Raw genomic sequence first — 13,509 nt, forward strand, 5'->3', positions numbered from 1 at the left:
ACATTAGATTTAGGGCAACTGTCAGTTTGATGGGTTTGTGAGTTCAAACTGAGAAATTCTCACTTAAGAAGTAGATGTCTTCAAATGTTATAAATTGATTATTAATGGTTTAATGTAGCAAATGTATATGTCTAGCCTTTTTTTCTGGCACATGCCAATTCGACTATATCTACGTCTGATATAGGGATCTATTAGCTTCTGAGCGATTCCATTTGGCAGATATTCCTTACCATGCCTTCATTTACGTGGCTCTTACTACTTACTTGCGTAAGGTGGACATATGCTCGCAATTTTATGATTATAAGAGAGTGATTTCTTGGGCGTGGTGATCAGCTCGATTTGAATCTTGCGTATTAACTCGAAGTTCTTTGGACATGTAATTAAGTTATTTTCTGAGTCTCATCATGGATTTAGAAAAGTGTGCAGCACTACCTCTTTATTACTGACTGTTACGGATTCAATGCGATGAACAGTAAGTGATGAGGATGTCTCGATGTTATTGTCGCTGGAGCTAACTAAAGCTTTTCCTTTTCATTCATAAACTCATGCGGGATTTTGATTTTTCAAAGTCAGCTGTTACTCTGATAGAATCCGATCTCTCGGATCGTTTACATTTTATATTTATAGGTGCTGTCAAGTCTAAGCCGTTGCACATGCGCAGTAGTGTACCTCAGTGATCATTCTCTCACTGCTTTTCACTGTGTATATGAATGATTTTTTCAATATGTTTAACTTAACTTCGTGTAGGGCCTACGCATTTGCTGATGATTTCCAGAGTTTATTTGCCGGAAGTGTTGATAATTTTAAAAGATTGACTACCATTTGGACTGCCTTTCCCGTTGGGTGACCGCGAATGAACTTTAGGTGAATTGGGCTAAGACATTTGCGATATTGTGTCGACTCCCGGGTTGAAACTATGAGTAGTTTGAAATGCCTGGGCGCGATTATCGATGATAAGTTATGCTATGATGCACAAATAAATTCCCTGCGCTCTCGATTCGATTTCGTACTCAGAAAGTTTTAGCAAAGCTTTGATTATGCCACTTATAATTTATACGCTCCACGAGTACTTCAAGCTTGAGGAAACTAAGGCTATTACGTAGTCGTATAGTTAATTATGTATTCTTACACCATATCTCAGGTTATATTCTGCGCTTTCTATGGTGTACTTTCGCCAATTTCGTTAAAGTTAGACTTCTCCTTAACCTCTATAACGTTATCCTACGGCAGGAGCCGAAGGAAGAGGTATGCTCGCAATAACCATCTGTTGATGAGTTACGAGCTTTTCGGCCAAATCCTTTCAAATAAGGGTTATAAGAGCTTATAATACTCTGCCTAGGAGAGTTGCGACAATTTAGATGCTCTTATCTCGCTTACAAACGAAGGCTTTTAATCTTCCCCGCTAACAATGAGATTAGCTGTTTACTTAGCATTGGCATAAAGGTCTGGTTGTGGTATGTGTCATTTTCTTTCATACTAGTTTAATTACCTTCTTGGTTACTGTTTCTTTTTCATTTTTGTGTTCCCTTTACTGCCAATTTTCTTTTCTTCTCCGCTAGATTGCTCAAGGACATTTTGTATTATTGTACTTTGTTATTGCACCTATAGTAGACATTGTAACCTATTATAACGGCCCTTAATGGGCTCGAGGTTACATATCGATCAGGCAACGTTTATGCCAAATTGCAGCTTTCTATGTTTAATTTTGTGACTACGACAATTCACGAAAGTTACCTGTCAAATTAACCGGATTCAGTAAAAATAGATATATACAAAACTTTCATAAATCTGCTGTTAACAAAAAAAAAAGTCATTTGTTTACACTTTTTCTTGTCTCATACACTTACCTATATATTATCTATATATTATATTATATATGTATACATATGTGAAAAAGAATATTAATCAAAATCATATAAAACGTACAAAAGCAGAAAACATTACACAACGACAAGAGCACCTTAAAAAAAGACGCAGCGCTAAAAAATGCTAAGAAAAACAAAACAAAGCTTTTAAATCAACAATTAATTAAAAACATTTTTTTAAATAATTAAAACGTTTACAGAGTTGCTTAAATAAATGTCAAAATAAAAGTTTTTAATCAAAAAGAGATATTTATTATTTTTACAAGATAAAAAAATTAATACCAAAGTATAAGTAAAATGCTTTTAATGTTAGCTATAAATTAAAAACATATTAAAAATAAACATTACAAAATATTGCAAATATAAGCTTCCATTTAGATAATGCAAAATCCAAAGAAAGAAAGAAAGAGAAAGTAAGATATCAACAAATATATCAGAAATTAAATAAAGTTACTATTTTAATAAGAAGAAATTATTTTATTTTGAAAAAGAAAAGAACCAAAATACCAAACAATCAATAAAATAAATCAAATAACTAAACATAAAAACCATTATAAATGAATAAATGCATAATTATTTTTTGGTAAAATATATAGAAAACATATTTAAAAAAAAAAAAAAAATATTTAACAAAGAAAAATAAATAATATTTATCTCAAGAGAGGACTATAAAATCAAAATCAACTATAAGATCGTTTTTTGTGCTCCCAAATACTTTTCCTAAATTGAATGCTGCATTATCAGTCAACTGAACAATTTCCACAGCAACGGCAGCAACAGCAACAAGAACAACAACAAAGATCAAACACTTTATTACGTGTTTATCATCTACATTTAAATGCAGAAAATGAAAATCCTCCTTTCGCTCGCACGAATAATGAAACAAAAATAATGAAAACCTTAGCTCCTAATATACGACGACGACGTCGTTGTGAACGTCATCATTTAGAGCTTTATCATGGTACAGTGGGCAATGATAAGGTATCGTCGCCAACCACTGAATTAATACCTAAATCTAAATCAGCTTCGACATCACCGATTAATGAACTATTGTCTGGTATACCAGCACCGCCGATAACTCCACCACCGGCATTTCTCCCAATCGGTTATAAACGTTCAACGCAATCATCAAAGATAGCAACCGTCAAGCGCTCGTTAGGTGAGATACAAAATAAAAATGAATAAACAAAAAATTCAAGATTAAAAAATATCGTGGCTAAGATGCCCAACAGATGCAATGAACAGTGAGATGAGATGAATGGGATACATTTTGTAATGATTAGTTTATAGTGATAAAGGGGATATTATTCAAGCTAACTTTTTAGAAATTTTAAACAGGTACGCGACCACGCATTACCAGCACAGCATTGTCAGCGGACTTTTCATGCACTTCTTTTATTTGAGATCCTACCTACGTCGTATCGTGTATTCCATGTATTTCTAACAGCAATCAGGCTTGCGCAGATGTCGCTTTAAAATTTGAGAAATGCAACGCGCTGAAGCAGCAAGTTCGTTCGTTGTCACTGGTTAATATAAAAATTCTTCCACTTTTGCCATAATCAGTTGAAATTTCAGAAACCGTCTGCTAGCAATCAGGAAATATAATGTGCAGGCCCCGGAAAGCGCAATTTTTGTTTAAGTTAAAGCATAAATCTGAAAAGTTGTTTTCTGGCGAGGTGAACAACTAAATACCCTACACTTTTGTCACAAAGCATCAAAAAGTGTTTGTTGCCATATAAAACCTTAATTTTCATAATAGGAAGAGAGCCAAAAGAGAGATCTAAGTGATTCAAACTTAACATGGTACATCTCCTGGTACATCGCTTTATTGAAACAATGTTCATCTTCTGACTATATAAACGCTTGTTTTTTCTGAAAAGAAGAATTCAAAAATTGTTTGTCGTTTTATTTAAAGTTTGTTCACTCATTCGTTAAATACTTTTCATCGCTTTTTGCTAAGAAAAAGATAAAAATTACAAATTTTTTCTCATATATCAACTTTGTCAAAATGAAGCATTTTATGGTCCGGGTCTTAGGACAGAATGCGTTCGCGAATTATATCGCCAAAATATATCGAATCGAAATTTGCATCAGCGTGCGGAGTGTAACAAATGAATTTTCTTTATGTAAAAACGATAAATATGCAATATAAATAATAGAGGCGAGAGTAAGACGATGCAATTTCAATTGACTCCAATCAAAATAAATCTGGCATATGTCTGTGTTAAATTTTTGTTTTTCTTTTGTTGAAAATAGTTTATAAAATATCACAGACAATTATCAATAAATAATAATAAAAACGACACCAGAAATAAGAAAATTTCATGAATTTGATGCAAGAATATATACACATGCGTATATGTTTACTTCATTGTGTCCAGAGCAATCAAATCTTAATATGACATTAGTGGGTTGTACACGATTCATTTAATTTTATGAGCTCTAAAAGTTATACTTGACGTATAAGTAACCTAAAAGTTGTTTTGCTTGTATTTAATATTATATTGATTGTTCTTTCACTACACAAAAGAAAACAAGTTTGTAGAATTTATGCGTGCATAGTAAGTGACAAAGGGATTTTCACAAGCATCAAATATATTTATGTTACTTATACGTCAAATAGTCTCTTTACAACTTGTAATATTATATTAATCGTCCATTAATATATATTGAAAGCGGAATGTGTCAAGAAATATATAAATACTGAAAAATTTCTTAAATTCATTCGTTGATATATACACCGATGCCAACAAGTGGGCGTTCTGTTAATCAAAGTCATACAATATGCGAAACTGAAACTTGGCACACAAAGCACCCGTTAAGTTATGTAATACAGGTCAAGATGGAAGTGCATGTGACTGATTACGTTCAATAGAGATTTAGAAAATTTGAATGGCATTTTTTCGCAATAGAACATGTGTAAATTTGTTCTAAAGCGCTTTCCAAATATTCAAACTTTCCATCATTGACATACCTGTAGTAAAAATAATGTGCAAAAAAAGTGCAAAGTCACTCAATAAATCGAAGATTTTCGACTTGAATTGAAAATTTTACTTTTATTACATCGAGAATATTGCTTCAGATTTCCTTTTTTTGCTTGTTTTCTCCCTCTGTTGCAATTTTTACCATAATATTAATAATAAATAAAGTGGTAAAAAGGAAAATATTCAGAAATGATAAAATCCTTTCGATAATATTGCATTTTTAGGTAAATATCTTTTCGCGAACAATTTTATTACGTTTTCTGTGTAATGAGAAAAGAAAAAAAAAGAAAAGGGAAAAATGTGAAAAAGTAACAAAAAGGTACAGAAAAAAAAGAAAAGTAAAACCATTGCGCAATATTATTGCTGTTGCTGTTAGCCTTGACAAGTATTAAAAACTCATTTTATATCACTATCATTTACGCACACACACACACACACACACACACACACACACACACAGATTCGTTTTCAACCAATTTTGTATATTGTAGTCAGTGAAAAAACAACTTCCCACCATCATTTACATTGATTGTATTCACATCTACATCGACGTGTACGTATGCCTATAATAGACAATACAATGTGGTAAGCAGTCGTCTCTACCGTTTTGTTCCTTTCAGTATTATTCTTGAAGTGACTGAAAGGTAAGCAACGACGGATATACTGGACTTGATTGAATGTCTGATTGAATTGCTAGCGTCTACACATAAGCATCCTTCTCGCGTAAAACCGCCGCAACCAAACGCATAGATTTGTACACATGGTTAACAACAGCATAATAATATAGAATTTTATAATCCTCAGAGAAATAAGGTTAGCAGAACAAATACATGGTAGTATAGTTTCGAGTGGATATATATTTTTTTGATACATTGGTGTTCATGATAAACAATATATTTGCCTGTGTGTGTGTGTGTGTGTGTGTGTGTGTGTGTGTGTATTGGCAAATCCGTGGCTGCTAACATGTTCTTCGCAAACATGATTTATAAATTTGAAATGTGTTCATATTGCGTGTACCCCCAGATATTACATGTGCATGTTGGTCAACTTACAAATACAATTGCGCACACATTATCAACTTCAAATATGCTGTTAATATGTGCATATGAAAAACACTTGAATTAATTCAAACCTAAAGCATGACTTCTATTTTAGAAACGTAGAGAGTCCAACAATTAAATGGCGCACGCATACCTCACTAAGAACAAAAAATTTATTATCGTTTGTTTTACTCAAACGATTGCAGTAAAATAATAAATTAGGATATGTGTTTTGTTTCTTATGCGATATAAAATGAAGAAGAACATCTAAAGGAAATCTGATGCAGACTTCTTGCCGATCAAGGGCATATGCAAAGGCCTTGTAGCTTCCAATGTAAGCCTTTGAGTTAAAGTCATTGTTTTATGCCCAAGATATTGATTAATGAGCAAATTTTAATTTGGTCAACTGTGTGTTGCTGGGTATCTACTGGGTCTCTTTTTTCAATCATTTCATTAAATATACAATTATGATCACTTAGTACTTATTATGAACCAATGTTATTTAATTAGTAACTGATGATTGGTTTCGACTATGGTTGTTGGTAATTTGCTAATCAAAAAAAAGTTTGTTTTATCATATATTTTTATTTTAAAAAAGTTTCATTCCTGTCACGGCCAAGTGGACTAAAAAGTCTCGCTATTGAGTATCCTATAGGTCTATAAAATAGGAAAGGAGTGAATAGAATATAAAAGATGCATCATAGACGAATACAATTTCTGTACTTGTTCTTCTATTCACTTCCATGTAAGTTGTATCCTCCTCTTAAATAAACAAGCATCTCTCTCTCTCTCTCTCTCTCTCTCTCTCTCTCTCTCTCTCTCTCTCTCTATTTTTTCTATTTTTTCTATTTTTTGATCGTTCACTCTTTGCCTTTCATTCTTCGTTTCTTTTTACCACTCATTTCTCGCACGTTCTCATTTCGTATGTATTTTTATTTTTTCTTTGTAGGAAGCACAAAAACTTTTATTTCAATATTGATGGAGTTGATAATTTACGTAGCAGTTAATGTTGATTTAAAAACTAAGAATATGAAAACAAAAAATTAGAATAAAAACGTTATTATCGCACAATAACAAAAATTGAAATGCGGACTGAAAAGTTTTTATTTTTTCTTTATGCGCAAACAAGGTAAAAAAACTCGTCAAAAGTGGGCACTATTCTAAACTGTAAAGAGTACACAAAGAGTTGTTTGACAGATATTTCAATAATATTTTCACTTTAAAGTTATAATGATGTATGCATGCATTGCATTGCGTTGATAATGCAATAACATATAAAATTAGTTACGGTAAACTATCCTTTCAAACTGGATCATGGTTTTTGTACCCTACGCCAATGGTGGTACGGAGTATATCAAGTTTGTGCGGAGGATTTTATTATAGTGCTCGATACACTGAATCATTCTGATGAAACGATGAAGCTTATCGGGTTGAAAGATATTTTGAGATATCTTGATGAAGCTAACGTCTTTTGGCTCACGGGCGAAATCAGTTTTTTAATCACTCCATATATTTTCGCCTTATTTCGATAGGTCGTTGTAAGAAAAAATATTATAATTTTTAGAATTTCACGACAAAAATCACTTAGCATTTCGGTATTTTAAATTGGTCTGAAAATCTTAGATCGAATGGGGCAAGTTTTTGAACCGCTTGCCAGACAACCACTCCTAAGGAAATTGAATCTTTGTAAGGCAAAAAATCTAATTTTTAATACTTGCTACTGCGAATTCTTTCATAATAATACCTTAATATAAAAATGGACCACGTAGGTATAGTTTATGGATGCGAATCCATTTAAGATTTCTAGTGAAAAATAAGGCTTTATAGGGCAAAATTGTAAAACTTTTTTCTTCTTCTTCTGTGACGCCAAAGTCTAATTTGAGACTTGTTACGACAGAAGCAACTTGGAAATAATAAATTCTTTGCCAAGTAAATTAAGTTTGCTTAATTTAGACCATTTTGACATTTGAGTATCCGCAAATATGAGCACTTTCCTGAAAGTTGTGCATTCGTATAAAAATAATGTATAATTATTGATGTATTAATAACTAAGCGAAGTTCTGCAGCTCGTTCCTGCCTCACTATAGCATTTTTACTTATTTTTTTTTTTTTTGTGTTAGCTCAAGCTTTTCGCTGGTTCAAGCTTAAACCTTATTAAGTGTTCATAATTCCGGGAAATATCCATTTTTTCCGAAAATTTAAATACACGTAACTTAGATATCAGTTCAGTTTCAGTTGTTTAAAAGCAGTCGTTCAAGATTTTCTTCTGTTTTTAATCGAATTAAACTGGAATAGAATGCAGCCGAAGTTGCGGAATGATGATCTAGTTCGTTTGGACTGAATATGCAGCAAGCTATGAAACAATTCGATAGTGATAGTTGTTGTAAGATTTCGAGCAAAAAATCGTATCTCCAATTAAAGCAAAAGTAACGCAGAAGATGATGTCTAACTTAATCCGGAAAGTTCTCCACGATTCTCCCCTGTCTCTTTCTGATTAGCATCGGTTCAAATCGATATAAATCATATTCAGAAGACAAGCATCTCTGCAAATTTAAAGATGTGTCAAACTAGATCGATGATTATTTTATCCCGAACCAAATCACGAGGGAATCCTTAAGATACCCAACAAGTGGCAAAAGATCATAGATTTTAATGGTGAATAATTCGTCTATTAAGCTTTGCAACAAGTTTGAACAAGTTGAATTTTCTCAAAAGAAGATAGAAGGTCTATTAACAAATGATTTGTCATTATGTTTCATACGATTTAAAACAATAGGTTTTAACAATCGTTAAATCGCTATCGAGGGGGCAATTGCCTGCTGATGCGATTTCACTAATTTAAGGGTCGAACATTGTGGTATGCGAAAAGTTTTTAAAAAGACGAAATATGTGCTTGTTTTGCATTTTAAAGTTGTTTATAAAAAATCTTCTCCCTTAGGCACAGTGAAAGAATTTCGAATCTCGGAAAACTTTAACGAGGCACTTGTTTAATGATTATTAGTAGTAGTAAATATAGTTGAATTTTTCTTTTATGTAATAAAATTTAAAATAAATTTAATTATTTATTTAATTCACAAATTCACATATTTTATTAAAATTTACAGTTCAATCTCTTAAATGATTATATAACATTTTGCTCTTTAACACATTTTTTTATTTTTATTTTTTATTTTTATTGCGCATACTATTTCTATTAAATTCAATTTCATTTACTGAGAGTATGTGTAAGTGTCCACATTTTTCATCTTTACATCATTGCAAGTCATGATAAATTAATGATTCTCGATAAAGTAATAAATTTTACAAAAATACATTTTCATTTGTCACCAGCTGAGGTGTTAAATTCATCAACACCATCATCATCACATTCAATAAAGTTATCCTTACCGGGCAACAGACTTGTTCTCGTCATAACACTCGTTTTGTGTGATGTACAAAAACATATGCACTGGTAACGAGGTAACATGTTTTATTAGATTATTTATCGTTGAACTTATGGACAATAAAATCGGTCTTTATAAGGATGATAGGGAGAGATGTGTAATGTAATAAAATTGTAACAGTTGCGATTTAACGTAACCGAAAAAAATAAGGCTAATACAGTATTTTATAGGCAAATAAACGAAACGCTGGATTCATTCCGATTCATTTATCTTACGTAGGTCAAATTAATGCAATGTAGACCACATCATATTGTCCATCATTTTCCCTTAACCAATTGTGGCAATAAAAGTTAGAAATTACATTTGATAAACCTTTGTAGAGCATCAGAGATGTCGAATGATATATAATGTAAAAAACCGTCGTTTCATTCGCTATTTGTTTTTCGCTTATGTTGTTGCATTAGTTGTTAATTAATTTATATGATAACTGCATAAATTATTCTTTTGTGTATTTTTTTTTTTTTTTTAAGATAAATCAATTTTTTCAGTGTGGCTTGTGTAAATCTTCTACGTGTATAACTGTCCATCGCTTAGTAAAATAAATAACTTACAGTTTAAAATACGTACTGAGGTGCTTCACAACAAAAATTGTTTTATGAAAACTATACAAAAAAAAAAGGTTCTTTTAAAGGGAAGCTTCGTTTACAGATAAATTCGTGTAAAGAAAAGACACATAAAAAAAAAAAAAAAATTAAATAATGATGCATATTATCGGAACCATGGTTTACATTTCAAAGGATTTTTTTCTTGAAAATTAGGACATTATTATGCCTTCATCACCAGAAACATCGCACATTACTAGGGGCTAGTTTCTTCCACCTGTCAGATCGAACATGAATTTGCCTGTTGAATGGAAATCTGGTTTTTTAATGCTATTCAAGAAAAGGCTAACGTTTCAGTACCGTCAGGAAAGCGAAAGACAATAAGTCGCCGATTGAAGCCACCACATGCCCATTTCAATTTTCGTGCCGCTAACGTTCCGTGGACGAATATTACCAGAAAATAATGATATCATATAGCATATTGCAATTATTTTTCGACTCACTTACATAAGTTTTTGTTAACAGCATTTTCTAATGCATTTCTTTCTGCTTTCGCTGGAACAACTTATGATGCTTTATATTTAGCTAATCCGTCAGATGAAGCCGGCATGGGTAAACAATCAGTAAACGTTAAGATACGGGTTAGATTACGGCTCGATGCAATTCAATATTAGTAACAATCTCTAAACTCTGTAAAACGGTTAGAACTTGCTTGAAACATTATCCTTGGATATTTTTCTTAAAACTATGCCGAACTATTCATCCGCTCAAGTGCGCATGTATTTTACTAAAGCAATTTGCTTGAGTAGTTCGACTTATTTATTTAATATTCCTTATGAAGATAACCATCTCAGGATTTGCGGGTTCAAATCTCACGTGTGGTAGAGTTTGCTTTGGTCATAACTATACTCTCTCTCTGTCTCTCTGTCGATAATAACCAGCTTATAATATGAAATAAAGCAAGTACCACAAAGAGAAGTCACTGCTTTTTTCCCTGAAAATTCATTATTTCTTGTCACAACAATTTTTGCCACATTTTACTTTTTATTTCTTCTTTAAGTTTTCAGTTGTATTTCAGTTTTTTCCTTTAGCGTTTGTGCAATGTTTCTCGACCATTTTCTAAGTTAATCCATGAGCTGGAATTTCTTTTCGTTTCGGCAATTCGAAAAGAAGTAACGAATTTGTCTGAGTTAGCCGGATTTAAAAATATCCAGCATGCATACTGCCGCTCTGATGAGAAAAAGCTAGTATTACCACATCCCTGATTGATGAATCGATGATCGATATATCAGAGACATAAGGACTTCTCTTAACTAATCCTCGAACTCTTCTGTGCATCTAACATGATTCCATTTATTTTCACACACCTTTACCATTGGATAACCATTGGGCCAACATTTGTCAATTTCCAATTCATTGTTGTACGCTCCAATTATATTCGGCTTTAGTTTAAGTGCAAATGGCGCTTACATCAAAATAATGGAATTTAAACAAAGCTAATGTTCGTCGTTTAACAGAACGACGCTACACTTTATGTTCTGCAACTTAATTAACTTTATTTTTAGCTTTAATATATAAATGTCATGTATTTAAATGGTTCATAGGGATATTTATTTTTCTTTCATTTTTAATAACTCGGATTTTATAGGTTGCGAACCTTCTTCACCAGTTCCAGTTAGTATTCAATGTTTAATAATAATAATAAAGATAGAAGCCGAAGCAGGGATGGTATATCAGGAATACGATGGTAAATTCAAACTTGCTTTACGCAACAAACTAATGAATGTACGTGTATTGGTCTTAACTGCAATGGCTGTTTAATACTTTGGTATTATCGAAACGCTTTCGAAAACTTCGTGTAAATTATTAAGACTTTTGTTCTAAAGCCTTTAAAATCTCTTCACATTATTGTTAATATTAGAATTTATTTATCTCAATCTTATCTCTCTTCTCGGCTTAAAACGAAGTAAGCACTAGCCTCTAACTCTAGTTAGTGTAACATATTTCAATTTTTAAGAATGAAATTTTTCACTCTATTTAAAAGCAAAAAGTGAATTTATTTTATTTGTTTGCAAACAACTTTTTTTCGTATTGTTACTTTCAGTGTAATGCATAATTAATTTTGTAACTTAACCATCAACAAATTGTGACAATCAATATTGTTGTAACGTAAATATACAAAAAAATATGTAACATATACTGCAGCTATGAAAAGAATTCCTCGCCAATAAATCTGGTAGTTTTGCAATACATAGGAAATGTCCACATATATCATTTTATACATATAAAATTTAGGGTCGTCAAATAAGTCTTTTTTTCGCTTTGAATTTATAATAAAACGTAGACAGATGTCTTTAGGGATTTAACGTCCGTACCTAGAAAAAAGCCTTAATCAGACAGGTTCCCTAGAACCATCGGCAATTTGACTTGCTCAATTGAGGACCCCTCAAGGAGTAAAACAATCTCCATTGAAGTGGACCTTACTACGCTGAGGTACCGAAATAGAAAATGGATGCCGGCCATTTTCTCACTTACTGGTTTGCATGGAGGCCTTTCTGCACACCACTTAGATAGTTCCCAGCGAAAATTCGGGGTAACCACAGCCACCGCGAATACTCGCCGAAGGGCCGTACCCAGTAGGTCGGGTAGGAAGGCATTCTTCAGACAGTCATAGCTTATGGTTCGTACATAATTTACATCATGCTATACAGCATTGGATGATCTCCTAGTGCATGCAGACGCAGCCACTTTTGCCTTCGGACTCTCCGCACGTCCCGGTAGTCCATTTTAATACTGTCCTTTCTCGAGGTTGTCATCACGCAGCACACATCTAACTGTGCCACAGCCGTCTTAAATATCGCTGGCCATCATGCGGTTTGATGAGCTCCATAAAAGAGAACCAAAAGGGAGAAGAAAAGAGAGCCCTCTTCCAATACATCTTTTAGGCTTCCAACAGAAAAACCCGTTGCTAGGTTATAGATAGCTTAAAACCTTAAACCTTTCTTTGCTATTGACTGTACGACTCTCGAAAGTGAGAGCCATAGAAGCAACACTCAATGTTTATAGATAGCACGAAGAAAATTTGGCGGTTTCGGCACATACATGTTCACCCAAAGAATCGCACAGTTCCATTCCCCAACGGAGACAGAAAAAGAAATCAACATAAATTGTCTTTTATTTTAGATATTGTTGCATGCTTATTTTATTTAAAAATGACTTCATTTAAATGATCTCCTGTCGCCGCCAAGCGTCTCTAAAAACTCAATCATGGAACACCAATTTTTCCCACAAATTTACTCTGCTCTTTCACCAATAAGACGAACAATCTCGGTAGATAAGCTCATAAAGAGTTCGTAGTTTATTGGAGTAAGCCATACATAGATTCTATGTACTTTAGGTTGGCCATAAGTTTAACCTGTAAGTTTTTGTAACATTACCACCTGACAGACCAAAGGAAATGAAACGCAGGGTTATTCTTATTCAAAATTAAAATATACAAGTTCAAATTAAAAACAATCGGCAATGGCGATTAGAGCATAAACCGGAGTAATAACGAAGGAGTTAAAATCTCCTCGACACCTTTTCTCGCTGGTGGTCGGAATGTCAACAACATTCCGCTATTGAAGCAAATGAAA

The 13,509-nt window shown here is 32.8% G+C and overlaps 1 protein-coding gene across 3 annotated transcripts in view; it reads left to right on the forward strand.

Moving 5' to 3' along the window:
* The window catches only part of LOC119637988 (phosphatase and actin regulator 2), a 271,425-nt gene that overhangs the window by 187,449 nt on the left and 70,467 nt on the right, over positions 1–13,509 (forward strand). Inside the window, exon 1 of one of the 3 annotated variants that reach the window (XM_038034489.1) lies at positions 2,462–3,024. The exons of the other annotated variants lie outside the window; for them this stretch is intronic. Within the exon in view, the coding sequence (XP_037890417.1) occupies positions 2,595–3,024 (430 nt within the window). The 5' untranslated portion in view covers positions 2,462–2,594. Of the gene's footprint in view, positions 1–2,461; positions 3,025–13,509 lie in introns of those variants that run through there. 3 annotated transcript variants of the gene reach the window in all.

The sequence above is a fragment of the Glossina fuscipes genome, unplaced genomic scaffold (assembly GCF_014805625.2).
Source record: "Glossina fuscipes isolate IAEA_lab_2018 unplaced genomic scaffold, Yale_Gfus_2 61, whole genome shotgun sequence".
Classification (NCBI taxonomy): Eukaryota; Metazoa; Arthropoda; class Insecta; order Diptera; family Glossinidae; genus Glossina; species Glossina fuscipes.